This window comes from Trichoderma citrinoviride (genome assembly GCF_003025115.1).
Source record: "Trichoderma citrinoviride strain TUCIM 6016 unplaced genomic scaffold BBK36scaffold_4, whole genome shotgun sequence".
Taxonomy (NCBI): Eukaryota; Fungi; Ascomycota; class Sordariomycetes; order Hypocreales; family Hypocreaceae; genus Trichoderma; species Trichoderma citrinoviride.
In genome coordinates this window covers 349,678-376,603 of record NW_020194712.1, presented here as the reverse complement: position 1 = coordinate 376,603, position 26,926 = coordinate 349,678, and the positions used below count along the sequence as shown (strand labels likewise).

General features: G+C 54.5%; 8 protein-coding genes and 1 non-coding gene across 9 annotated transcripts; 3 read left to right on the top strand and 6 right to left on the bottom strand.

Annotated features, from left to right (window-relative positions):
• Window positions 1-893: 893 nt before the first annotated feature.
• On the top strand, window positions 894-3,145 carry BBK36DRAFT_1114563 (sodium/hydrogen exchanger; the record flags this gene model as incomplete). Its single annotated transcript, XM_024890044.1, has 6 exons — window positions 894-945; window positions 1,003-1,032; window positions 1,145-1,291; window positions 1,354-2,007; window positions 2,064-2,923; window positions 2,978-3,145. The coding sequence occupies 6 exons, from the start codon at window positions 894-896 to the stop codon at window positions 3,143-3,145; spliced, it is 1,911 nt and encodes a 636-aa protein (XP_024751210.1).
• A 1,026-nt stretch (window positions 3,146-4,171) lies between these two features.
• On the bottom strand, window positions 4,172-10,336 carry BBK36DRAFT_1194144 (hypothetical protein; the record flags this gene model as incomplete). The annotated part of the gene is made up of 6 exons (XM_024896841.1): window positions 4,172-4,376; window positions 4,461-5,594; window positions 5,663-8,813; window positions 8,956-9,108; window positions 9,186-9,362; window positions 10,311-10,336. The coding sequence occupies 6 exons, from the start codon at window positions 10,334-10,336 to the stop codon at window positions 4,188-4,190; spliced, it is 4,830 nt and encodes a 1,609-aa protein (XP_024751209.1). The 3' UTR covers window positions 4,172-4,187.
• Window positions 10,337-10,450: 114 nt separating this feature from the next.
• BBK36DRAFT_1085855 (hypothetical protein) lies at window positions 10,451-11,410 on the top strand (the record flags this gene model as incomplete). Its single annotated transcript, XM_024888961.1, has 1 exon — window positions 10,451-11,410. A coding segment is annotated over one exon (960 nt), but the record flags the coding sequence as incomplete, so codon positions are not given.
• A 517-nt stretch (window positions 11,411-11,927) lies between these two features.
• On the bottom strand, window positions 11,928-13,923 carry BBK36DRAFT_1157568 (DUF1760-domain-containing protein; the record flags this gene model as incomplete). The annotated part of the gene is made up of 2 exons (XM_024894021.1): window positions 11,928-12,911; window positions 12,988-13,923. The coding sequence occupies 2 exons, from the start codon at window positions 13,921-13,923 to the stop codon at window positions 11,928-11,930; spliced, it is 1,920 nt and encodes a 639-aa protein (XP_024751207.1).
• Window positions 13,924-15,544: 1,621 nt separating this feature from the next.
• Window positions 15,545-16,129, bottom strand: BBK36DRAFT_1097492 (hypothetical protein; the record flags this gene model as incomplete). Its single annotated transcript, XM_024889106.1, has 1 exon — window positions 15,545-16,129. A coding segment is annotated over one exon (585 nt), but the record flags the coding sequence as incomplete, so codon positions are not given.
• Window positions 16,130-16,945: 816 nt separating this feature from the next.
• Window positions 16,946-21,248, bottom strand: BBK36DRAFT_1194124 (DNA polymerase gamma; the record flags this gene model as incomplete). The annotated part of the gene is made up of 6 exons (XM_024896840.1): window positions 16,946-19,659; window positions 19,696-20,128; window positions 20,168-20,193; window positions 20,257-20,452; window positions 20,883-21,027; window positions 21,199-21,248. The coding sequence occupies 6 exons, from the start codon at window positions 21,246-21,248 to the stop codon at window positions 16,946-16,948; spliced, it is 3,564 nt and encodes a 1,187-aa protein (XP_024751205.1).
• Window positions 21,249-21,728: 480 nt separating this feature from the next.
• On the top strand, window positions 21,729-22,840 carry BBK36DRAFT_1114339 (hypothetical protein; the record flags this gene model as incomplete). The annotated part of the gene is made up of 5 exons (XM_024890016.1): window positions 21,729-21,912; window positions 22,007-22,062; window positions 22,113-22,184; window positions 22,242-22,379; window positions 22,451-22,840. The coding sequence occupies 5 exons, from the start codon at window positions 21,729-21,731 to the stop codon at window positions 22,838-22,840; spliced, it is 840 nt and encodes a 279-aa protein (XP_024751204.1).
• Window positions 22,841-23,598: 758 nt separating this feature from the next.
• BBK36DRAFT_t61 lies at window positions 23,599-23,688 on the bottom strand. The gene has a single exon. It is a non-coding gene; the product is annotated as a tRNA-Val (tRNA).
• A 2,258-nt stretch (window positions 23,689-25,946) lies between these two features.
• Window positions 25,947-26,686, bottom strand: BBK36DRAFT_1139404 (hypothetical protein; the record flags this gene model as incomplete). Its single annotated transcript, XM_024893311.1, has 3 exons — window positions 25,947-26,145; window positions 26,366-26,448; window positions 26,573-26,686. 3 exons carry the CDS (start codon window positions 26,684-26,686, stop codon window positions 25,947-25,949), a joined length of 396 nt encoding a protein of 131 aa, XP_024751203.1.
• Window positions 26,687-26,926: the final 240 nt, after the last annotated feature.

Sequence of the window (26,926 nt, the reverse complement as noted above, 5' to 3'; positions counted from 1 at the left end):
TCGCCGAATTTGATCAAGCAACCCCTATAAACCTTGCTCTTGGTTGATCAGAAGTACATGTACCAACGTCCTTCGGGATTCACGTCTTCACCACGTCTCTGCCTGTATAAGGTATGCTCTCTTACTGGAATTCGTTCAGCACACGTCCACAGTAGGCAAGTAAGTATACCTCGTATTCAATGCCGATTCCACTGCAAGTTCCGCCCTCCGTCTTGGCCCTGATGGCTGCAACACCCAAAGTCGACGGGATTCAATGCTGCAGGCTGGTACCACCATCCCTTTGTTGATGCTACTAGTAGAGGGCATGATTTGCTGTTCAGAGCTCTATTCCGCCTGCATCGCATTTCCGACGTGTCCAATTCCTTGCGATTGCGTCCGGAAACATGAGCTTGAACCCGTTAGTATTATTGCCGGCCATTCCCCAAGTACACACCAAGGACCTCCTTCAATTCCATCGGCGTCGTCATCACGGGCCTCTGCAGCGATCCACTGGCCCGCGCCAATTACAGGGCTTAGAGCGCTGTCGCATCGCCAAGGTACTCCTAGCAGACAGTGGAGGACAACCTAACCTGAAAGGCAGGCACCTGCACAACATCTACTCAGTACTGCAACAGCCAACCGCCAACGTCGAACCTGCAACATACTGCGCTTCACTCTTCACTCTTCACACAGTCCTCGGCCAAACCCAACGGCCACCCCGAGCAGGACACACAACTCCAACCCTCTCCCGCAGTTCGCATCAACCCGACCAGCTGTCGCGACTTCTATACACCTGATCCGCGGTTCCATGCCCGCATCGTCTCGCTTGCGCCGCAAGCCTCGCGCATGCTCCACCGTCCGACCAACCTCAACTCCCTCGATCGTGTCCACATCCAGCCTCGAGATCGCATATCATGGCCTCCACGGCCGCCGCAGAGCTGGCCAAGCTGGGCTTCAGCCTGTTACGTATGTTTGCGACAGCAATCCCGCGCAGTGGACCGTTGTGCTAACCTCGACGCTTAGGGCGAGCGAACGATGAGGAGGATCCCGAAGGTAACGATTGCCCGCGACGATGACGGCGAGGAGCTATACGAACAAGACCACAGCCGGGGGGGTCAATACCAAGTCACAAGGAACAGAAATGCTGACGAATGAAAATGCTCAGAGGGCGACTCTGCGGAAAAGGAATTCTTCGCAGCATGGGCGCTCTTCATCTCCATCATGCTGCTCATCATCGCCTTCTTCACCAGCTACATGCTCCAGCAGAAGAAGGTGACTGCGATCCACGAGACAGTCATCTCCATCTTTGCAGGTATACCTCAACCGCGCCTCATTTCACGCCCGAGACGTGCGCTAACATTGCCCGCGCTACAGGCATGGTTGTCGGCCTCATCCTGCTCATCACCTCGGGCGACTCCATCCGAAACCTCATCAGCTTCGACTACCAGATCTTCTTCAACCTGCTGCTCCCCCCCATCATCCTGTCATCCGGATACGAGCTGCACCAGGCCAACTTCTTCCGCAACATCGGCACGATCCTGACGTTTGCCTTCGCCGGCACCTTTCTCTCCGCCGTCGTCATAGGGCTGATCCTGTGGATCTTCAACCTGGTCCCTGGATCCCTGGAATTGACGCTGGTTGATGCCATCTCCGTTGGCGCAACGCTCTCCGCCACCGATCCCGTCACCATCCTGGCCATCTTCAACACGTACAAGGTCGACCCCAAGCTGTACACCATCATCTTTGGCGAATCGATCCTCAACGACGCCATCGCCATTGTCATTTTCGAAACCGCGCAAAAGTACAACAAGGGCGAGGCCAACTACGGCATCATCAGCTTCTTCGAGGGTACCGGCATCTTCTTGCTCGTCTTCTTTGGCAGTTTGCTCATCGGTGTCATCGTCGGCGTCGGCACCGCTCTTCTGCTCAAGTTTACCTATGTGCGAAGATTCCCCAAAATTGAAAGCTGTCTGATTATTTTGATTGCCTACGCTACTTACTTCTTTTCCCATGGTCTTCACATGTCTGGTAAGATTGCCCAGCTGCGTGTTACCAGTAAACATCCTGACCATCTGTCCGTCTAGGTATCGTGTCGCTCTTGTTCTGCGGCATCACACTCAAGCATTATGCCTATTTCAACATGTCGAGACGTACCCAGCTCACCACCAAGTACATCTTCCAAGTCATGTCGCAGCTCTCTGAAAACTTCATCTTCATCTACCTGGGCCTGGCGCTCTTCACAGACAATGCTCTGCAGTTTGAGCCGCCCCTCATCATTGTCACCATCTGCGCCGTGTGCGCTGCTCGATGGGTCGCCGTCTTTCCCCTTTCCAGGGCCATCAACTGGTTTATCCGCTACCGCGCGAGGAGGAGAGGACTGGAGGTTGGCGACGAGCTCCCCTACAACTACCAAGCCATGCTGTTCTGGGCTGGTCTTCGCGGTGCCGTCGGTGTGGCCCTGGCAGCCCTTCTCACGGGCGAAAACTCGTACGCGCTTAGGGCTACCGTCTTGGTTGTTGTGGTCTTGACAGTCATCATCTTTGGCGGGACGACTGCCCGTATGCTGGAGATCCTCGGTATCCGCACCGGGGTGGTGGAAGAAATCGATAGTGACGACGAGTTTGACATTGAGTCCTTCGGCACCGGCCTTCATGTTAAGCGCTCCGGCTCTGCCATTGGCTACAACCCTCGCCGCAACGGCACCGTCGCCCTCAACAACCTCAGCGCTCCCAGAGACGGTTCCGCAGCCTACGTGTCCGGCACCTCGTCTCCCCACACGGGCGTTAGGCCGAGCAGCGTCAGCCGCAAGAACTCCCTCCGCAACCCTACCGAGACGGAGCGCGCCGATCTGCTGCGCGGCGCCAATGAGGACTCCGACATTGGCAGCGACATTGACATCTCAGACTTGCCGCCCCCTGCGAACCGCCGCTCGCCCCGGGCGCCCGTCAGTCCGAACCCACCGGCGGCGGAGGGAAGCGCCTTCATGAGCCCGGCCGAGCCGTCGACGTCGTCGACACCGATCACGTCGGCGACGGGGGCCATACGGCAGCTGCTCTCTACAGAGGACCCAGCGAGCTTGTTCAAGCAGCTGGACGAGGACTTTATCAAGCCGCATCTATTACTTCATGGGGATGGAGGGAGAGGAGGGGGATCAGGGGCTGTGTAAAAGAAGAAAATTGGTAAAACTATATTTCTAGACGGAAACTTTTCATCTTTTTATCATTACAACATTTCTCGAGATTTCCAGTTTGTTGTGTATTACTTATCTGTGTTCCTGTATGTTTGGTTATGGGAAGTATATGATGTTACCTACCTATGCATATCATACCCCCCTTGGCGTTTTGGCTTTTCAAACGTAAGGTGACAATAGAATGGACGAGATTTGATTCTTGCCCTTTATTTCTTCATCGCTCATGGTTCACGATTGCATAAATGATCAACATATCGTCACAGGAAATGAGGCACATCCTATGTTTGACAAACATGATCAGGGCACCCTCAGGTCAAAACCCCCAGATCTCGGTTCTTCTTCATTTCATTCGTACATACCAAACATCCCACCAGCCCTCCAACCCCTCCCTCCTCCGATCCACGGTTGCCATGCTGTCTTCTTTTTGAGAGAATGGCGAATATGCTATGTACAGTAATTTCTTTACAATTCAACGATTCCCGCCGCCCCCTTTGCCCGTGTCCCGCTTTACCAAGTAGTAGTAGGTAGTAGTAGTAGTAGAGTACCTTTTAAAAAGCAAAAGCACACCGAATCGGTATCCCCTTTTTTTCTTGTTTTCGCTCCTTTTCCCCCTCACCTGCCTGCCTGCCTGTCAATCGCAAAATAGAGTCGGTAATAAGAGGGCAGGGGAAGACAGATTCCCGGCAGCGATCCCTTTTCCCCCTGTTCTAGCAATAAGAGAGGAGACGGAACGAAAAAGAGCTCCGTGGAAAGAGCAAAACTCTTTTGCCAAAGCCAACATTAGAAGAGATAGAAGGGTAGTTAGAGACGCGAATAGGAAATCAAGAGAGCATCTAACGTAAATGTAAATTGCACCGGCCGAAATCCCCTTTACCCCCCTTTCCCGCTGAACACCTCCCGTTTTTTCCTTGACAAGAACCGTCTGAAACGCAATAGACGGAAAAGACGGCGGAAAAGCCATGAATAGCACTGAAATAAGGAAAAGGTGTATACATCACGACCCAGGAACACCAAGTCGTCATTTTCCTGCAGAAGGCGTTGCGCTTCCGCTGGCCTGGCGCTGAACGGGTGCGGGACTTGCAGCAGGGGGATGCGACGGTATCTGAGGCGAGGCTTGAGCTTGCGACTGCGACTGGACTTGCTGTGCCTGGGCCTGTGCCTGAGCTTGTGCCTGAGCTTGTGCCTGAGCTTGTGCCTGAGCCTGAAGCTGGGGTTGGGGTTGAGCTTGCTGTGGCGGTTGCGGCTGAGGCTTTTGCTGCTGCTGATGCTGCTGTTGGAGGTGCTGCTGCACTTGGGCCGGAGACTGTTGCGGTGCCTGGGCTTGTTGTTGTTGAGCCTGCTGTGCTTGAGGCACCTGCTGGGGTCGCTGTTGGGGGTGCTGCTGCTGCTGCTGTTGCTGCTGCGGAGTGGGCGTTGGGGTAGGCGTAGGCGTATGCTGTTGATGCTGTACCTGGTGCTGCTGAGCCGCCTGAGCTTGAGCTTGGGCCTGGGCTTGAGCCTGCGCCTGTGCTTGGGCCTGCTGCTGCTGTCTAAGTAGAGCGGCATATTGGTGCGGGCTGGCGGTAGCGGTAATGCTGGTAGCAATACCCGTCTGTCCACCAGCAGCAGCGCTCATGGCATTCTGACGCTGCTGCATCATCGCTCTAGTCAGATGTTCGGTAGCAAGGTGTCGAAGCTGCTCCGGTGAAAGGTTGGGATTCTTGCTCCTGAACTGTGCTTCCAACGAGTTGATCTGTACAGCAATGGTGGGAGGAATCTGGGCCGGCAGTCGAGGCGGGCCAGGCGACGTGCCGTTGGCAAGAGTGGGCATGTGTAGACCGTTCGCAGCAGCCGAAGTGTGGCCGTTCGTTGCATTGAAGGAAGCCATCATGGCCTGAGCATTATTCATAAAAGTCTGCTGGCTAATGGCGGGCACTCCATTCCGCATGGCCGGCGATGAGCCTTGCTGTGCTTGAGGAACAGGCGTTCCTACAACGGCACCCTGTTGCTGCGCGTGCTGCATCTGAACTGCTCGCTGCTGCTCCGAGATGCGCTGGACGCGCATCAGCATGCTGGCATCAGGCTGCTGGCCGGGCATCTGCATCCTGTGCTGGGCCTGCATGGCCTGCAGAGCCTGCAGCTGAGCCTGCGGGATGCCGTTCATTTGCGCCGGGGGAGCGAGATTACCGCCCATCTGAGCTTGCACACCGAGGGCGTCCATGCCGTTGGCAGGAGCCTGCATGGGCATGCGCGCGCGGCCCTGTGCCGCCGCCGCCGCCGCCGCTGCTGCAACAGCAAGTTGGTTGGGAACACCGGCTCTGTTGACGCCATTCACGCCGTTGGCGACAGCCGCAGGAAGCCCGGGGGTTTGAACAGCCGGGACCGCTGCACCTGGTGCTGCCGCCATCTGGGCGGATTGAGCTTGGGCTCTGGCTTGAAGAGCGGCCTAGATGAGGACACGTTAGCTATGGTATGTCGGGACAAACGATTACCAGCAACTGATCATTCACGTACCCGTCGCTGAGCTTCCTGCCGCTGGGCGAACTGCGTCATCTTGTTGGCAAGAGCCTGGTCGCGTTCCCATCGCAGCAGACTGTAATCCCTCGGAGTCTTCCCCGGTCGCTGAGCCATCGCGTCACCAACCTTCTTCGCCGCGTTCTGGGCGGCAGAGTGCTGTTGCTTTTGCATCGTCGTCTCTCGTTTCTTGGCAAGCTTCCTCATGGCATCGATGAGCGTCAAATGCTTCTGGTTTCGCCGCCTCTCGACCCTCAAGGGCGTGGACTGCCTTCGCCGTATTGGGGTTACTGCACCTCCCTCCTGAGAAGCCCTCTGCGCCGCCAGCTGATTCTGCTGAGCAATAACACGCTGGGCAGCCTCAATTCTACTGTTGTAGGCTTTGAAATATTGTGTCTTTTGCATATCCGCTGGCAGGCCTTCCAGGTTGATCCACCGTTCGAAACATTCCCACGGTGTTCTCCTCTCCGCTCCCGACGCAAACAGAGATCTTGTAGACAGTAGGTTGGAGATGAGGGACCAGTTGTACGAGTAATCTCGTACCAGGTTGCGAAGCTCGTCGTCTTCAGCCATGGTCCACTGCGACGGGCTGCGACATTCGTAAAAGCTCTGTAGCGGCATGGGATGCTCGGAGGGTGGCCTGAACTGGTGGCCGGCGTGCAGCCGATCGCGAATGTGCTTCGACTCCGGGGCGAAGAGAGCCACCTCGGTGCTTTTTGGCGGGAGCCGGGCATTGTGCGCGAGCGTGTCTGCGTCAAAGGCACTCTCCTTCTCGTCGTCAGATTCCTCGCTAAGGTAATCGTAGCGGCTGCGCTTGCGTGGAGGGCCATCGGACAACAGCTTCATCTCTCCCTCCACGTATTTGCTCAGAGGAAGAGCCGGCCGTCTCCAGTGGGCGTCCGGATCGTACTCGGGCCCCGTGAGGTCGGACCGCGGGACCTTGAGAGGCGCGCCGTATAGCGGTAGCTCCTCCAGCAGCTTATCTGAAGCGGGCGTCCGACGTAGGGCAAACACTACATCGTCCTCCTGTAGAGCAAAAATGGCTGATGGCGCAACCGTTTCCAGGAAGTCGTCGCTGAGATGGTCCAGAATCTGAGGCGAATCTGCGTCTTCCGCAACGAGGTCGGGAGTCGGATGGTTCTCGGCACCGTCTGCATCGGCATCGCCCATCGTCACATCAGCCGTCTTCGGCGGCGGGATATACGCAGCAACTTGCAGTGCCTTGCGCTCCTCGGGAGTCGACTCGACCCATTCGGCACAAGCGTAGGCGATATTCTTGGCGACGGCCATCTTCCATTTTCTCTCTTCTCGGAAATCAGTCCGCATCCATTTCATCTCCTGGAACAAAACATCCAGATGGGATGGCGGACGGGTTGGCTCAGGACACCGCTTGGGCTGCCTCAGCGACCACTTGTCGTGCTGCTGCAGATGGTATACCCTGCGAAGTACTTTGCATGCTTGATGATCCTGGATGGCGAGATAAGCGTCAGGGGTAGCGATGGTCTTGTTCGCGTGGAAGAGGATCTTTTCGATCGGCTGCATCCAATTGGTGGCGCCTGTGAAGTTCTGGATAAAGAGAGGTGTGTAGTAGTCGTCGGATGGCTGGATTGTTTCCTTTTGGCCAGGGACTAGCGTCTTCTCCTCCATCTGCTTGGGTTGTTTGCCGAACAAGACAGTAGAAGCATGACCTTTGGTTTTATCTCTCTTGGCCGTGCTCTTCGGCCTCGGAGGGGGGGATTGGGGCGTTGATGTCATGGGAGTTAGCTGGTTCTGTGGCGTCTTCGTCGTGTTTCGCTCCGTCGTGCTGGTAGGTCGCGGCGTCTCCCCGACTATCTCGGATACGGACTTCAGTCTCATGGCTCCAGACGACACCCTAGTCACCGGTCTCTCTGGAGCCGGTTCCCTCGGTATTGATAGCTTGGTGGCGCCCGGGGATTTGTTAGTAGAAGCTGGAGCCCCAGAGGACCGTTGAGATGCAGGCCCATCGACCTTTTCCGATGCGGTAGCTTGTTGAACTGGATCAATATCCATTCGTTCTGGGGTCTCTTCTTGGCTGTCAGGGACCTCTTTTGTGGCAGGTTGCGAAGATTTAGCGTCTGTTTGAGCGGCTTGCCCATCCATACTTGGCTTACTACCAAGCTCGGCCTCCCGCATGGCGTCCGTGGCACCAGTCTTGACATGGACTTCAGTATGCAGCTTGGGTTCGGGGCTTGCAGCCGCAGCCGTTGATCGAATGGAGTCTTGAAGAAGCTGGTCTTCGTCCACCGTAGCGGTTCTTGAGTCGACTCCATCGTGCCCAGGCTTCGCTTGCTCCGCCTCTGCTCCCCGTCCAACGACATCATCTGCTCCATGACCTTGCTCTTCCTTTTCCTCGTCATCCTGCTCTACCCTCTCGTCATACTGGGGAGCATCGTGTTCAGGGCTCGTATCCGCTGAAACGTCGTGATTCCCAGGGGTCGTCGCACTCGGTGCCGTTGAACCTGGCGAGGAAAGCGCATCCGGGACTTTGGAGAGAGCGTGCGGCACTTTGATAGAAAGCTCCTGGTTGCGTCCAGCCTGGGGCAGTCGGGATTTGTCAACCACGCCGTCATCGTCCACAGCACCCAGGCCTTTCACTGCCCCATCCGTAGCCACGAAGCCGTGTCGCTCCTCTGATGGCGAACCCTTGGTTCCTGGCGGGAAAGAAACCTGCGTCGACCTTCGTTCTGGCGGCACATCCTCGCTGGTCGCTCCATTGGTGAGTTTGTCAGCTTGTTTCGTCTCATCTTTCGCGACCGGAGCGGCGGTTGGAGGCGTAGAGATGGGTTTGGCTGGCGCAAAGGCTGTAGTGACGCCTGCCGTGGGGGCTTCTACACTATTCGTATAATGGGCTGGAGGCGTCGGCGTGGGCTTCGTGGGTTTGGATGATGGCTTGGTGCTTTCCCCGGGGGGCACATGGTTAGACTCATTCGACAGAGCACCAAGAGGTTGCCGTGCTTCGTTCGTCGGGCCAGGCAGAGCTTCCTTTGGTCGAGAAGAGGCGATGGTCGGAGTAGAGGGTGCAGCAGAGTGAGCGGAGAGTTCATGCAATGATTTGGAGATGAGCCGCTTCAGCGTATCGACCGAGAGCAAGGGCCGTGGCGGAATGGCTTGCTCATTTAACGTCTTGCCTCTGCACAAAGGTTAGCCTCGGGGGGGTAAATTGGCACATGGCAGAGATGCAAACAACGCGAAGAACGCGATTGTCCATTTAGAAGGTTTCTGCATTTGCCTCCCGCTTGCACTACGGCTCTTCTGGAGGGTGGAATACGAACTGCAATATCTCGCTGGTCTGCAGGAACTGCCACTCCGCAGCGGTGGTTGCGGGCGCGTCGGGGTTGGCGAAGGCATCCTGCGGTAGGGGATCGACCTGGTTGGTGACGGCGAAGAACTCGCGAAGCTTCCTCTTGCGCGATGTCACGATTGCACTGTCGGGGGTCAGCACGGCAAAAAGCACCTCGTTGGAATCGGAAAAATCCGCTCTTTCGAACGGGCGCGCACTCACTTGAACTCGTGTCGCTTGGAGTGAAGCAGCCTCGATAGATCGGTGTGGCCGACCTCCGTCATAGCATCGGCGGGAGCGACATCCGTTTGCGGGCGAAACGGATGTCGGAGGATGGCCGGGGACGTCGTCTGAGATGAGGCTCGCGATGCACGGCGATGGAAAGGGTCGTGGTGGTGGCTGTTTTGACGGAAGTCTGGTGGCCGCTGAACGTGTCGCTGGTCGATGCGAGGGCGCAAAATCTGTCGGGCGCCAGCGATTCGGGAGGTTTGGCAGGGGGGCAGAGCGCTGGAAGACGGCGGAGGTGCTCTGCTGGCAGCCACTGCGCACTGTATGGGGTGCGCTAGCCGCTAACAGCTGCTTGGCGGGCGTTGGCTGGGCGGTCGCTGGGGCGTCCGCTAGCGGAAGCACTGGAGAGAGAAGCGCCCCGATCGCCTAGTGCACAGTGAGGTTGGGGTTTTCAGGCACGGTACATCACCGCTTCGATGTGCTGTCAATGATGCATCATTCGAACACGCCAAAGACGGTAATGTCACTCGCGGTGTTATTGAGCGTCACTGAATTGGGGCCGTGAATCTATTAGCTGTACCTTCTGATGCTTATTCGATGCGATTTATTCGGTGCATTTGCATATCCGCTGTCTGGATCGATTGAACGATGCCTAGCATCTCCATTGTCTGCAACCTGTTCTTCTGCAGGCCCTCAGTTAGGCGTCAATACAGTTCGCGGTGGAACATACAAGCGGCGGTAGCATAACAATCACAAGAAGAGCAACATGGATGTATCTCTCACCAGCTCTACAGTGAGCGCTACTTTCACTTAGATTCACTTGCAGAACATCCCACTCCATCTTCACAGCCTACTTAATAAGGTACATATCATTATCATTTAACCCTCTAATCTCTGATCTCTTGTCTTTTCCTCTCTGTTTTCCCTCTCCTCTCCCGCTTGCAGCCGGGCCCACCAACTGCAGACAGAAGCGGCTTCCATTTCTCTGCCCGACTGAGTCCAGCCCTTCGAGTGCTGGTAACCAAAAAGATACAAAGCGCCAAGTACTTCGAGAATACACGCTAGCCCCGACTTGGAATTGGTGGTTGTCTGCGCGATGCAATATCTGTAGGTACGTACCTTACCATTTGATCCAAAGCCGTCATTTTCAAGCACAGGCTCGCAAAGGGTAATACAGCCTCACCTTTTTTCCTTCCAACCCTCAACGACACTGCACCACCTCCTCCCCCCCACGCGTTATGTCTGACCAGAAACAAGGTCGCATCGCCATCAAATTTGGCTCAGCCAGCACCCCATCATCGTCATCGTCAGCAAACAAGTCTCGCACAGCAACAAAGCCTTCGTCAAGCCTAGGCAAGCGGCCGCGCCCGCACGCCCTGGGGGGAGGCGACTCCGATGCCTCGGACTCTGAGGACGATGGCCACCATCGGGGCCGGCACGAGGCCATCACGGGCTTCGGGGAAGATGGCGCCGAGACGAAGCGGAAGCGACCGAGGGAGGAGAAGAAGGAGTATGTCATTGCGCGGCAGCCGAACAGGAACTGGAAGGACGAGGTGAAGAGCCAGAGGCAATCCAAGAACCTGCTTCCGGACGAGGCCAGAGCGCAGCAGAAGAACGCCGTTGTTACGGCAGAGACAGAGCCCGCCGATCAGGATACACCGCTCAAATGGGGTCTGACGGTGAAGGAGAAGAAGAGCTCGGTATTAGAAGACAAGATGGATACAGACGCAGGGAACGACGACGAAAGGCAACCACCAAAGCAGGATGACAAAGACGACGCACCCCCAGCAGCAGCGCGAACGGCTGACGAAGAAGCCATGGACGCCCTCCTCGGCAAGACACACAAGGAACAAAAGGTCATCTCAGCACCCGCAACAGAAGACGAGGCCTACCGGCGCGACGTCGAAGCCTCGGGCGCGGTCTCCACGCTCCAGGACTACGAAGACATGCCCGTCGAAGAGTTTGGCGCCGCCCTCCTCCGCGGCATGGGCTGGAACGGGGAACCTAGAGGGCCTCCGGTCAAGCAGGTCAAGAGGCGGCAGAACAGGCTCGGCCTAGGCGCCAAGGAGCTCAAGGAGGAGGAAGACCTCGGCGGGTGGAACCAGAACGGAAAGAAGAAGTCGAGGCCGCGGCTGGCCGATTACCGGAGAGAGGAGAGCAAGCGCAAGGAAGCCCGGGGCCACGAGGACAGCTATAAGCGAGAGAGAGAGCGCGAACGGGATCGCGAGAGGGACAAGTACAGGGACCGAGACCGAGATAGGGATCGCGATTATAGGGATCGGGACAGGGAAAGACATCGGGACAAAGATCGGGACCAAGATAGACACAGAGACCGGAATCGCGACTCTGACCGGCATCATCGACGATGAAAAGGGCCCAATATTCGTCACCCAGTTTGAAAGCACCACATTGGAAGCTATCGACGACGTTTTCTTTGACATACTTGTACTCATCACGACCTTTCTACCAAAATAGGCGACAGGTACACAGACGCTCTAATTTCACATAGAGGCACGGCACACATATAGCTTGGACAAGACAAGCACGATCAATGGAGATTTGCTCCGAAATTTGTAAATTAGAATAACAATGACGCACTGTTTCAGTGGAGATACGAATGGTCGCATGGCCGTCTGATCCGGCAGACTCGAGGCTTTCTCTTCCGCCGCTCCCGTCTTTCTCTCGTCGTCTCATGTCCCATCCTCTTCATGCCTGGTCGAGTATGGAATCACATCTCTACTGCAGCGATATCCGACTCAGCGTGTCCTCCAGAATACTAAGCTGCATCAGAATCTCCTCATCAGCCTCGATCTCCTTCTGCGCAGCCGCCTTCTCCAACGTCCTCGCAGCGTGCAGGAGCGGCTCAACGTAGCGATGCTCAATAGCCGCGGCCATACCGACGGGTGCCAGAGCCTTGTAGTCTTCGCCGAACAGAAACAGTGCGAAGTTGGCAACTTGCAGATGCAGCGGCGCGCTCTGCGCCCAGAACTGGAGCAATGTAGAGGCATCGGCTTGCTTGAGGTGTGACAGATCCGGGAACAAGGTATACTGGACTGCCTCGAGGCATTCCGGGCTGGAAAAGCGACCTTTGGAGCCGGACCTCTTCGCGGCGATGAGCTCTTCCCGGAGCCAAGTGACCGCACATGCTTGCAGAGTTGGGAAGATGCAGCTTTCCAGCATGTCTTCCAGAATAGCCAGTCGGTCCTCTTCTTCGGGATCCGCGTGTAGAATGTAGCCTGCTACAACGGTTGCCGCATTGCGAACCCGAAGGTTGGGATGAAAGGCCGAAATCAGGGTCAAGAGATGGTGGTAGGGCATGAAGCCTGAGGTAGTGGTACCAGCGCCTTTCGGGTTCGATATCGCTTTCCGGCCGTCGAGCCAGATGGCCATTACAATCAGAGCCTCGGTCGTTCCAGGGTTGGCGACGATCTGGGCCTGAGGTTCATCGCCGAGGAAATTTGTTAATAAGGTCTGATGGTCTGGGAGCATGTATTGCGGTATGAGATGCTCATCTGGAAAGCCGCGGTCCGCATCGAAGACGTCGGCAGCAAACATCCAGTAGGCGTGCAGGCATATCAAGCCGCCTGTAGATAGGTAAAGCTGTTCTGGCTGCTGGGGGTCAAAATCGATAGAGAGCGGTTGTCGCCGAACGGGGCCTTCAAGGTACTCCTTTAACTTGAAAGAGGGCAGTTTCGACAATCCGAGGTCACTGGCAAGAGCCTATGAAGCAGTTAGCTCTGAGACCACAGGATCTCTTTCGTTTTATATCCATCCAGATTCTGGGGGCAATACTCACCACCAACTGCCCTACAAGGGCGTCTCTTGCCTGAAGCTCCACCCTCTCCTTGAACGTTTGAATCATCGTCTTCCGCCCAGGCACTATGCGCTCCGGATACGTGTATTCGAGCATCCGTGAAGCCCATTCCAAGCCGTTGGAGTTGACATATGCTTCAATGATGCATGTGATGAAAGATTGAAGCAGGTTGGCGATGAGCTGCGGCTCGTCCTCGTTGAGAATATCTGAGCGCTCCGCCTCGGGGTCCGGCGCCTGTTTCGCCGGGTCGCTGTCCTGGAACGGCGTGTCCAGCATGACGCTCGACTTTCGGGAGGGCAGCGGGGGCCGCGTCTTGCGCGCGAGGGACTGGACCAGCGAGATGACCGCAGCGGTAGAGGCTGCGCTTGTGGCTTCGTAGCACCTCTGTACCGTCTCGAGCGTGGTGTGTAGGAATCGTGACGGAGCCTTGACCTGCAGCCGCTTGAGCAGGATGCCCAGCATGCCACAGAGGGTGACGAAGTGCCTGGTGGCTTTCGTCTCGCCCTTGGTGGTTATGGCTGCAGAATTGCCGTCTTCTTCCTTCTCCTTTTCTTTTCCCTTCTTTTCACTCTCATCTTGCTCTTCTTGCTCCTCTCGTGCTTGTTCTTCTTCATCCTCTTCTTCTCCCGCCGCAGTCGTCTTCTCCATCACCTCGAGCACCTTGAGAATGACCTCTCGCGGGTTTCCTAGACGTGCAATGCTCTCGAGGCATTCCTCGCTGCCCGGGACATCAATCAGCATGTCGACCAGGTCCCAGCCAATCTCGGTGGTGAGCGCAACGTCCTCCAGTATCTCCTGCAGCGCTGGCAGGACCTCTGGGGTCAGGGACTTTTCGACAATGGTCAGATAGGTGGCGGCGTCGGTTGCCGGCGGGCGAGACTCTTGGAGCCGCTTGACAATCTCGTCGGTCGTCGCCATGGTGGGAGGGCGGGTGTCTGTCGCGGCACTGCCTTATATCTGGTATGTAGTTCTGGGGCGATGGCTGAGTACCGTAGCGAGAGACTGGACTGCTGATTGCTCGGTTAGGAAGCAGGCAGATGCAGCAGGTGGACAAAACGAAGGATGGATGGTTTGCAGCCGCAGTGATGGATGGGAGAAGAGGAACCGGATCACAGGATCTGCCCTCCGTCGAAGCTACCGAGTGACCTTCGTTTCATGTTGCCCAGCTTCTGCCCCTCTTCGGCCGGCGAACGCTGTAGACGTCACTGGAACAGGGGGATCAACAGCCAAAGTGGGGAGGCCAAACGAGCCGTGCCTGAGGGGTCAATAGGTAATAATTGAAGACCAGCAAACATATAGTCTAGATGTCTGTATTACTGTAGACTATATGGCTGCTGATCTAGATAGTAGAGAAATTATATACTTTCTGCTATTATGACTCTGTTATATACTTCTCAAGTAGTCTTGTCATTTGCTTTGATTTTTCATAAACAGGGTAGATATATAAGACGAACTAGGTAGATTCGCTTTGTGCTGGACAGACTATTAGGATCCTTACTAGCCGTTCTCTTACGTGATAATAAATAATGCATATGAATAAGCTCGTGAAGAAGGATATTCGAGACTGTAATATTATAATCTAGGATTATTGATTTCGTAACGGCAATGGACAGGGCAGTCAATGGTCCCTCGACTACGAGTGGCAGCTAGAAATAGAATCAAAGATTCTGAAGCCCGGATTGCAGGGTAGATCAACACCACCCAGATCAGCAACCACACGACTCATTTCTCCCTTTTACGATTCAAGATTGCCGAAGAAAATGTCAAAAAGCATTGGACCAAGGACTGTGTCATGAGCCGATCCTGTATCGACACGGCATAGACGGATGTTCTGTCCCACAAGAAAACCACTTATACTGAGAGAGATATCAACCATAGCCCACCGTGTCCAACCCATCTCCAGTAATTCTTCGGCACATACGGAGTAACATAAATATCTCAATAATACTCGCATTTTCAAAGCTCGATTTCACTCATCTCGCTGGCTCTGCACCCACTTCACCCTCCTCTCCGCCCTGTTCCTCGCCCCCCAGTCTCTCCTCGCGCCCTGCTTGCCATCCTCACACGCCAAGAGCTTCCGCTCCTCTTCTCGGACCATTGCCTTTAGACTTGCCTCCCTCTTTGCCTTGTCTCGTGCCTCTGTTTCCGTCTGCTTCTTTTCCTTCCTCGTCTTGCGTCTGGGCTGGCCATTTCCGCTCTGCTCCTTGTTGTTCTTCGACACGTTCTCGACATGAGCCACGGTGCCTACTTCAGCCTCCACTGCCTTTTGCTTTCCATCCTGAGGAGATTCCTTCCGTCTTGCTTCCCCGATGCTCAACTCCTTCAGTGACTGTACCATTGGGCCTTTGGTCCCCTCTGCTTGCTTCCGCTTCCTGTTGCCGCTCCTCTTCGCCTTTTGATTCATCTGATCAGCATCAGTCAGAGTCCCTTTTTGACCCGCCTTCTTCTTGGGACGTCGCCATGCTCTCTTGGCACTCATCCCTACAGCATCATCCTCCTCCTCCTCCCTCTCTTTGAAAGCAGTCCCAAACATCGCCAACCTCTCCCTCTTCACCCAGCTCCTCACAAACCCCGGCCTCTGCAGAAACCGCAACACAATCTCCCTCGCCACCAGCACATCCTCATAAGGATCACGCACCCTCTTCCCCTTCATCGCACCACCACCCGCTCTCATCTCCATCCCAAGAAGCCCCATGCAAAGCCCATCAACCTCCCACTTCTTCGCCTCCAATCCATCCCCATTCGCCCTCTCAGCCTCCGTAAACAAAGCCTCCATAGCCAAAATCTTCGCATCAACAACCCCCCTGTGAAACACCCTCAACAGCGCCAAGTCCCTCCAAATCGCACATCCTACAAAAATCGTCCGCGCACCGACGTACTCGCACAACCTCGTCCTCGCCTCTCGCCATCCCTGCAGACAGTTGTTCCCCTTGACGGCATTCTCAATCGTCCTCGCAGAAACCCCATGGACGTCCGTCTTCCAATCCGATATCTCGCACGGCGGAGCGATGAACGAATCAATCAGCGTCTGGCCGGTCAAGAAGTCAATCACGCAGATGCTCACGGGCTCCGCTCCGCCGTCGGGAGTCTCGGCTGCGTGGCAGGCTATGGCTATGGCTTTTCGTGGTGTGATCCTAGGGTTTCTGGCGGATGTTCGTCGGAAATCTTTGATGTTTTTGGGCCTCTGCTTCTTGTTGACGGTGTCTTGCGGGAGGGGTTCGGTATCAAGGATTACGCCTGAGCGCTGCAGAGTCTCAAGGGAATGGCATTGGAGAGGGAGTTGTGCGTGAAGGGCGGACTGCTGCTCGCTACTGAGTTGAGAAAACATGTTGCCCCTGTATTGCAGCATTGTTGCCGATGGAAGTGAAGATGGAGAAGCCATGCCTCTGCCTGGTCCCTAGTGATAGTAAGTCCGTCTTGTATAACGATGCGTTGCATTTGATCAAGGGATGAACCCCTCACGGCTTGATTACAAGATGTTATGCACGCCGGTTCCGACTCGAGATCTGACTGGACGACAGACTTGCAGCCCTGGGAAATGATTTTTGAGATGTAACGCCAGATGTACTCGTATTCAGCACCGACTTATCGCAAGCCATTTGGCGATGGAGTCAAGGAGGGCAATGGAACGAGTGTTAGTGATGACAGACAATAGACGTGCATATACCTTCCCTCAATATTCGTCCTATTCGTACATCATACCTAGGTCGTGACAGTAATCGCATGAGTAAATACATGACCCTTTTCGCCATATATCCATGACCGCGCCCGAAGGAGACCAATCGCTGCTTGTACTCCGTACACATACTCAACTCCAAGCCATAACGTCCATACCTTTTCCGCTTTATTCCAGAAAGAAGAGAAACAAAAAAAACTTGTAACATCAGACTATTGTACATGCGTTCATATCGCCGCGACAACCGTATCCTACAAAGTGTTTTTATAAAGAGCCAGTGGAGACGTTGGGCTTCGAAATGACATCAACAGAGTGCTTCGGCCATGAAATCTTCTTCTGGCTCTTGTCGTCATAACCGAGACCTATCGCCTCCGCAAGCGGTATTGGGTCATCCAACGGCACCATCCAGGGATGCGAATAACGAGGGGCACTGGTGAATGACACTCGCCGTGTCTTCGGCGGCGCATCAAGCTTGCGCAAATCTTTGGCAATATCCAGCAGCTCCTGGTCGTCATTGGCGATCTGGGCCTTGATAAACGCAATATTGTTCTCAGAGTGCCCCTGCAGCGTCTGCATCACAGGAGTGCGTGGCTCGTAGGGTATATCGTCCAGCTTGGGGGCAAGCTTGGGATCCGGGACTGTAGACGGGTCGAGACGCGCCTCAGAGCCCTTGGAAAGGAGGGTCTGGATATCCAAGCTCTCGCCATGAGGAATAGGAGTCGGGTGGCTGGGGGTGATGCAGTCCATGTCCACCTCCTTGCGAAGGACGCGATCAATGTCGACGGCAGAGAAGAAGGCACAAGACTGGGGGAGGTCGTCGATGCCGACTTGCTGTGCGAACATGGCGCGAGTCCACAGATTTGCTACCTGGAGTGCCATCGCAGTCTTGTATTTATCCTCGTCCTTAACCAGGTACCGAATCTCATCGTGGACGGTAATGGCCAGTCGAGCGCTGAGATTGAAGCGGCGAATCAAGTAGTCCATCGACACGATCAGCAGATGGAGATAGTCGACGCCCGAGGACTGAATAGCCCAGTTGATACGGGAAGGCAGGTAGCTACCCTTGCTCACGAAGCGGCTCATGAGGGCCTGTGTGATGCCTGCTGCCAACACGGGCGTTCGAGCCCAGTCCTGTTCAGCGAATTGCTCCAGCTTGTTGAACACGAATGACTCTGTTCCTCCTCTCCAGAACGGTTGCTTGTTGATGGTCTTGCGAGTGGTCCTGGTGCCTTTGGTGTTGGCATATAGCTTCTTGGCAATCTCCATCGTCTCGCTGTCAGAGAGCTTAGGGTTGAATTGCCGTAGGAGTGTGGCCGCAAACTTCAATCCAGCTCCGTAAATCCGCCCGTAGTTGAACACCTTTGCCTGGTTTCTGCTGATGCCCAAGATAGCCGCCGTTCGCGAATGCAGGTCCGTGCCTGCAGCTTTTGTCCCCTCGAGCGTCATGAAGCCGATGGCATTTCCGCCATGGATTTTGAAGGTCGCATCGCCCACAAGGCTGGCAATCCATAGCTCTTCCGAGTCCACATCAGCACCTACGAAGCAGTAGCCATCCGGTGCCTTGACCATGGACTTTAGTTCAGACCCCACGCGGTTCTTCTTGGCGTTGCTGGCCGTCAGCCAGGTATTCTCAACGGCTCTCCGGGTGATTGTGCCCATGGGAATAACTTGAGGTAGGATGAAGCCTTGGAACTTTTCTCCGGCTTCCCTCGTCTCCGTGACTCCTCCAGTGGCGGCAGAGACGTCGTGTTCCGTGACGACCATCTGCGACGTAATTCGACCGCGTGCACTGATCCAGTATGAGCACGAGGCATTCATTTCCAGCGCTTCTTTCGCATACTCATACTCTGACGATAGAGTGCCGTTTTCGAAATAATTCAGGTATCCCTTTGCCAAAGGATTCGCGCAGCGAGCAGAAGGGCCGTCCTTATGAGGAAGCTTGAAGTATGAGTGCCCCCAATCGTCACGCAGGGTAGGCTCAGAGTCATCGAAAACGACCTCCGTCATTTGCTTCGCCCTGTAAGCGTCCACATCGGCTGGTTTGACTTGAAATACCCAACCGTGCTTGTTGGACCAGATCAACGGATGCCCGTCCCAGGCAAGCTTTAGCAGCAAAGGCGCAATGCGGTTTCGCACCGTCAGGTTAATGACGTTTTTGGTAAAGAGATCTTTATACCACTGCGGTTTACCCGGCATCTTCTGGTTTGCAGCTGGCCTGTCAACCTCACCTTTGCGCTTGGCTTTGACAATTCTGATTGGCTTGGTTGTCCAGTCCAGCTGCCTCAGCCAGGGATCATTTTTCCAACTCTCCTCCGGGTCATCGTTCAACTCCGCGGCCTTTTCTGCCAATCCCTTCAGTCTCTCCTCGACCGATGCAGAGAGCTTATGGTATGTGGCTTCCGCGTTGGCGATGTATGCATTCCAAGACTCGTTGACGGGTAGAATAACAGATGACAGATGTCGAAGGGCGGCGAAGCTGACTGGATGCGGGCAAACATTTAGAAAGCTAGGGAGGACGATCTGGTACACTTTGTGGGTGGTGGACACATCTGCGGCGCAGTATTCGATGAGCTCTTCCAACTTTTCTAGAATCTCCTCGCGGCTCAGCTCCCCGAAGTCATCCCGCGCAGACTTGTCAATGGTGGCATTGAGATGGAACTTGGCGACGTCGCGCAGTGAGTTGATCGAGCTCTTTTCAACCCACAGCTCCTCCTCTTCGTGCATGCTCCGGTTGCTTAGGAGCTCGACAATGCCTTGGTCCGGATCCTGGCTGGCGACCCTCTCTCTCTCCTCGCGATTCTTCTTGAATCTCATCCAGGTCGGGCGCTGCCGTGAGCACATGCCGTTGACGGCAACGTGCATCGACATGGTATCGAGAAACCCGGTCCTGGTCTGCTTGAGGTCGTACTCTTCCAAGATTCTTGCCCTATCATAGCCAATGTGGTGTCCCACAACAATTCGGTCCTTGGCTGGGTCGCCTATTGGTATCAGCTGTCGGTTGTTTTCCGTCTCACCCAACAGCCATGGGGACAACCATGAGTACCAGGCCGTGGGACTAACTGCGCAGGCCATAACTGCGAACGGATGCTCTTTCCACATGGTCTCGACGTCGAAGCACAGCATTTCTTCATCCGGTGCTGCGACCTTCTCGGGTGGCCGCCCATCAGGGTAGTACTTGGTCCATCCGCTCTGTCGCTTCCACCGTTTCGGCTTGAGAGGAATACTTGCGCAAGCAAATTCCTTGGCAAACCGCAGATACGGTTCGGCGCAATCGGTTCCAAGCTTGTGGAAGTGTTCGTCGAGAGTGGCGCCCTTGAGCTCGGGCAGCTCGAAGGCTATAGGGTCGGAATTGTCTGTGTTCTTTCCATAGAGATCATGCCGTGTCAAGTGGTCCCTTGCGAGATTGACCAGTTCTTCAGGAGGCGGGTTGGAGCCCTGGGGGAATATCTGGGTGAAAATATGCTCGCTGAGCTGCTGCACACCAACCTCGTTGTATCGCGCGGTGGAAGGCACTGTTTGAGACAACCGTCAGCTATCAACATCACACGCGCAAACAGTATCGCAAGGCGTCTTACAGGCCAGCGTCTTGGAGTCTTTGGAATCAGCGCTATTGACAACCGTCGCAAGGCATCGCGACTGCGCTTCCCAAGCAATTCGGCGCCCTCGGTGGCGAGCAAGCCGGACGAAGCTCGCCACGGGAGCTCGCTGGAGCTGGCCAGCGGCAGAACAAAGAGCCCTCATAAGCGTTGCTACGACATGAAGGACGGGCGACTGAGCACCAAAAAGCAAGGCTCTGTTTGTTCAAGCTGCGATGGGAGACAAGACAAGACGAAACCAGGGCGGCGGCAAAAGTTGCGATCGAAGCAGCATGTTGGGGAAAAGAATTAATCACCTACCCTTAGGTACTTTAGGTACGCTATTACATATTCCGGGCTCTTTCCCAAGGGCGGAACTGAATTTTAGTGGGGTGGGGCGGATGCTTTCGCAAGGGCGAGCTTATCGGGCCATCAAATGACGTCGGAAGCATTTAGAGTTTCTGGGCGCAAATGCTCTCGTAAATGGTGACTTTCTCGAGAGAATTCGATCCAATGATACTATAGTCAGAGGCATGCTGAAAGTGTCATGAACCAACAGCTGCTGCAAAGATACATGTGCATGTAGTCTAGGGGACTGACAGCTTGTAGTGCTAAATCTTTCATACAGCAAACCCCTTCACAGGGCAACCTATCACGGCTCCGGGCCTCGTCGCGGCAGGCATTAGCAGCTGTCCCTCACCCAACATCGCGCATCGTGCCTCGCCATTGGTCCAGAGTCCCCAATTGGGAAATCTAGGACTTGGAAGCCATCTCAGGGTCTCCAGCCACGGCAAGGCTGAGCCTCGACGACACCAGCAGGGTGATGTAACTGAATATGATGTAAATATTCCATTCAGGTGGAGATTTATCTACAAGACAGCTTCCGAGTCTCAGTCAGAATTATCGTTGAAGCACCCCTTATGACACCCGTTCTCACCATACCTACGTCCACCCGGAACGGCATGAGGTCCACTGAGCGTACAAGATTTCATGCTCTGTCCAGACTCTCCCAATGCACTACAAGTCTTATCAAGGACTTTGGATAATGGTTGCTAATGTGGCACCTTCTATCTCATGGAGCTTGAGAGCCTGGATTTGCCTCTGAGGATTCCTCTCGTCTCCTGCCGCGAGAGTTACTCGGCAGGCCGTGGCCCAGTCACTCGTGGGATCACATCCTGCCCTTATCTGATCGACGGTAAACGCCAAAGACAGCGGTGAATTCACTCGGCGCGCATGAACTTTCTTCTCTGCAGTTCAGTGGAGGATCTTCGAGCGAAACAACTTTAGATACAGAACACACCTGCCTCTGCAACCGTCCGCTTGAACCTTCTCTCACAGCTGTTCAAGGCATCATCCAGGTTCGCCGCCCTCATTCTTCTCATACTCTCCTCCCTTCAAAGCCTAGAGATTCATTGACTTTCTCAGGCAAAACTTCAGGCTTGAGTCTGCATGGTGAGACTCAAGTGGCGACCATGTCGAGGTTCGTCGTGATGAACGAGGCCAGGCAAAGAATGGAGTCTGCAGAGCCCTCGATCACTGCAACCAACCACCCCGGTGGAAAAGCCGGCGCGGCACGCCAGATTCCCTGTGCTACGTGCGTCCGTCGTCTTACGTCCAACCCACCGAGCCAGCACCAGCCTTGTTTCGAGCACCTTGGTGAGTCTACTGGCCTTCCAGTCCTACGTACACATACATGTACTAGGGCTCTCCCAGTGTCAGCTCGTCTCTGGTAATTAATGTATAGCCGCAGGCCGCAGGGCTATAAAGTGCTTTCAATGCTCGTCCAGGAGCAAGAATTGCAACGAGGTATGTCTGGATAGCGACCCTTTTAAGCCGCTGGCTAACTTGATGGTTAGCTTCCACCAAACGCTGTTGCGTTCGGCCGAGAATTTCAGGATGCCACTAGAAGACGCTTTGAGGGAGAGACGGTAAGGCATTAAGGGGATCAAGAGACTGACTTCTTACTGACTTGATAACCGAATCAGGTGGACGACTGGGGAATTCTTGGAGAAAATACCATGCAAGCTATCAACGCGGCCGACAAACGGCCCGTGAAACCTACACGACTCTCAGGTATTGTTCCTACTGAGGAAAACGAAAGCTCAGTTGAGAACGACACGTCGGTGAGTCATCCCCCTAGTGGCTACTCAATGGCGTCACTCTATGAAATGTCTAACTCTAGGAGTATCATCAGAGATGTGGTCAGCCACAGGCGGATTCGGAGCAGCAGCAGCAGCAGCAGCCTTCGATTCAGCCGCCACAGCAGCAACCACAGCCGCTGTGCCAGGAAGAGCTTGCGCAGTCAAACGACCAATTTCCGTCACCGATACGGCATATGGCGTCCCGACAAGACTTGCAGGAACTGAGGGCTCAGATTCTTCACGATGTGAGGCAGGTGCTTGTGGAAAGTCATCAAAATCAACGCCAAGATGACAGTCAGGAGGAAAGGTGTGCACCCCCTGCGCCACCTGCAGCGGAGCCTCCGACTGAGCAGAACATCTTGAATGAGACTGTTCGGGATATCATAGATGCCGCCCAACGCAGTCGTGAAGGGGTTGCGACGATTGTCATCCACTTCCATTGAGTGTGACCCAAGGATGAGAGCATGGCCGGTTCGGTTATTCTGAGTGCCACGGGGCTACGCTTTGGTTTTCGTTGTGTCTATTGACGAAGGACCTGGTTCAGGCATTCGAGATTTCATGTCTATACTACCTATATTGACGAGACGACTATGAAACGAGGTTTTTGTACCTTCCTATGTAGCGAGCAAGTGGGACGAGCCCCTTTTCACGCGTTGAGCGGCTCACTTCCCGCAGGCAACAATATAATCGAGAAATTTTCCTTACGCAACTCTGTCAATTGCCGATTTCCCTGCCCCGTCACCGCAACTAGGTAGTCAAGCTTCTTTTTAAGGGCAGCCAGCCGAATCCCGTGTTCCTTCTGATCACTTAGCGAATCGTGAAGATCGGTGGGAGCTTGAATCCCGCCCCTTTCAGGGGCAACTTTACCCATCCGTCAGGATTGACAGATTCTCCAGGCACCCTCATTCAGACGCTCTGCCTGACAAGGCTGGCTTCCACTGGCCCCCTTTCCCGTGCCGTGTCCCAGTTTCAGCTGTCCTCACATTGTGAGAGATGATGGAGAGGGGAGAGTGGCATTAGGCATCCAACTTTCGGGTTACGGACTGGATGAAGTTCCCTAGTAGGATCGAAAAAAGATGGCTGGAAACATGCACGTTATGTGGTATAACTGAGGAAAATCAAAACAAGGAGAATGAGAATAGACGAGAATATAGTGCTTTTCTGTCATACAATCAATCACTAACGAAGAGAGGCAAAAAGATGATCTCGCCCGGGCTCGAACCGGGGACCTTTTCGGTGGTGTCAACAGATGTTGTTAACGAAATGTCATGACCAACTAGACCACGAAACCATGTGTTCTGGATATCCCAGATGTGATGCCGAGTTTCGGTGTTGTCAGCATTCTTGAACGTTAGGCCGAGTGAGCTGGCATTCATCGCAACACCAAGTCGGAAAGCATCATCGCAGTCAAACACGGAGTTATTGAAGACACCCCGGAGGTAGCGGGAAAGCCAAAAGCCCGGATGGGGCCGTGAAGGATGCAAACCATCGCGTAAAAATCTTCAACGTACTCCGTACGTGTAATTACGCTAAAGCCTGCGAGGCTGAAGCATCGGATATACAAGCGAGCGGCTATCAAAAAAACCGAGGCTGGAGAGCCGATCAGCACACAGAGCGCCTTTTACGCACACTTACTGGTCTCATTGCACTCTCCTCAACGATGTTGCCTTATTGTGCTCATATTGATGTATTTGTGTGCACCTTCAGTTCGCGGACTCGGCTTTGATAAGTTCGTCGGAAGCAGATGAGCCATCATCTCTATGAAGCCGATCCCTCTCCAATGGCCGATGTCCCGTGCTTTGATGCCTGACATGTTCCATTGTTTACGAGTACATGCTCGTACAACCAAGGTTGTTTGATGGGTTCCCACCCGATACGCTCGCAGCAGGGAAAATACGCAACGGCGAGCGAACTGTCCAGCTGGCTCCCCGTGCTTGGATCCCTTCTCCAGGATTCCATGTTCGTCGGGGTTGAGTCATTGTGGTCGAAAAGGATGACGACTTGCATGCGAACCGCCACTCACATACACACATGAAGCACGCCGCAGAGTTGTCTTGTTACGTGCATGCAGTAGTAATCTGCTCTGGTAGGGCGGACTGTACGAGTAGTCCGCCCGCAAGATGGTAAGATGATGCGCGGGGAAGTTTCTAATTTAATCTGTTACCATCCAGGACTCCATCCTTTGCTGCGCATGGCCATGTATCGTCTGGTTTAAGTTTGTTTGGGTCGCCTTTGCCAGACTATTTCCATGTAATATCGGGATTCAGCAAAGGCGGCGGGGTTCGGAATTGCGAGGCGGGAATGATTTGACCTTGCCACTAGTAACCAGAATACTGCAAACGAGAGGAAAGCGAAGCAAAACGGAGCGGAATCCCTCCATTCATGCCTCCTCCTCCTCCGTACGGAGTGCAACTGTAATTGTGCATATCGGAGCCGGCCTGACTAACATTGAGCCGGACGTCGTATCAGATCCGTACGTACTTGGTCGGGTGCGTTGCTCGTCTGCCTGATGACATAGAATGGATGGCAAATGTGACCATTCACTTATCTTTCGGCACATAAACAAGCTTTCTGGTCGATTCGTGATCGTTCCCCTATCCTCGTCTGGTCAGTGGATGGCAGTCAGAAGTAAGGGATGGCGCCCCTCCTATTGGTACTGGCGGTCTGGATTTCGGCTCTCTTGTTGAGTGCGAGGGGTTGTGAGCCATCTCGACGACTGAGCCAGATGACGACCATCCAGAATCAGCGGTTTCTGCTGCGTACGTCAGTAGGTATTGACAATTTCGAAGTTAGAAGGAAGATGAGATGTAGCTCATTGTTTCGTACAAAAGTCCCTCTGGTCATATAACTCGAAATCAGCTGTGCTAACAGCATCTTTTGATGATAGTACAACTACCTATCGCCTGTTGTTCGATCTGGGACCCCTGTGTCAGCTCTCGAATCGGAGACCAGACTGGGAACAAGCCCATTTCCAGAAGCGCCCCCGGGTGGGTGCTGAAATCGTGGCAGCCTCCGGGATTCGGGTTCGGATAGTGGCCCGGCGAGGATGGATGATGCGCAAACGAGGAGTCAGTGCCGATAGCCGCAAACGGCAAGGTACCACAATGTACTGCCTGATAGCACTAGAATCTGGCATGAAAATAGATGGCTGTTGTTGCGACAAATTAATGAGTCAACTAACCAAGGGGGTTGAAGGAAAAGTAACGGGACAATGCGTGCGTTGGTGATGCAGTTTCTTCGCAGAACTTCCATGATTCACCCTGTGACTCGGAGGCTGTTCAGATCGCCGACAGGGAGCAGCCGATGCCCACGAGAGGCCCGTGGTGCGCAACCCGTAGATGCGTGTATGTAACTGTGCTTGAATAGGCAGACATTTGATTGCTGCGATCTGGGCACTTGGACCCGGATGCGCGCTGGGCCGAGGCTCGATGTGCCAGCAGGAGCCAATGTAGTTGTACGTTGTAGATGCTGATACGTCAGAGACCAACAAAGTCAGCAGTCCGTTGGTTATCAAAACAAATCGTCGTAGCAAGCCAGAACGAGAGACATTCATCGCAAAAGGGCTGGTTGCACGGGTGTCACTGTCGATTGATACTTGAGGGTACTTGCACGAATCTCGCAAATCTCGAGATACGCGTACTCGCACCCGTACGAGTACGCTGAGCACTGGGACGGGCCACTGCAGCGCTGTTTGACGGTGTCTGACTGCGGGTGAGGGTGACTGATGCCGTAAGCCTTGGAGAGAGACCTGGAGGCGTGAAAGAGAGACACGGATGAGATGCTGCTACCTGAGATCTACTACTATACAGTTACTGCTCTTCGATATGCCTGCACGCACAGGGTACTTTTGCACATGTGCTACCCCAGTGGCAATCTGAATCGCCAAGTCTCATCTCGTCTGGAGCTGTGAGAGGTCTTAATACTTGCAGCCTCATGCTGTAATTGCACGGTAAGGCGTTGGTACGTACGTTTGCAGAGCCTCACAGCCAATTATAGCCCGTTGCGATCCATGCTGGGCACGGCCGAACCGTTCGGATGGTGCTGGGATTAGCTGTTGACTCCCGCAGGTCAAATTACGAGTACATGCTCAAACAGGCATCAGCTATATGCTTGTAGTACTTCGTACATGCAAAGGATATCGCCGTGAGAGCTGCAGTCGATATCGCATGTCGCACCCGGGCAAATACTCGTATCGTGTCCTGCCGAACATGCAGGGGCTCGCTGTCCCAGGACCAGGAGATCGAGGCCAGACCCCTCACCCAGCTGAGAGCGCAAGCTCTAGAGACCATTGCACAAAGGAGGAACAGGTTTCAACAACGAGAGCCTCCCTCGCTTTTCTTCTTACCAGAGCAGCCAAGCGATGCCGACGCTGCGAGCACCTACAGTCAATCCTCCTAAGTAGCTGGGTATGTATCTGTACCTCTTCCCCCTTTGATCCTAAGCGAAAAGTCGCCCGTACAACTACAAGAGGCTGTTATCGTGCGAGAAGCCCCACCACGAACCGCCTCAACTCCAATATTGGTTTGCTC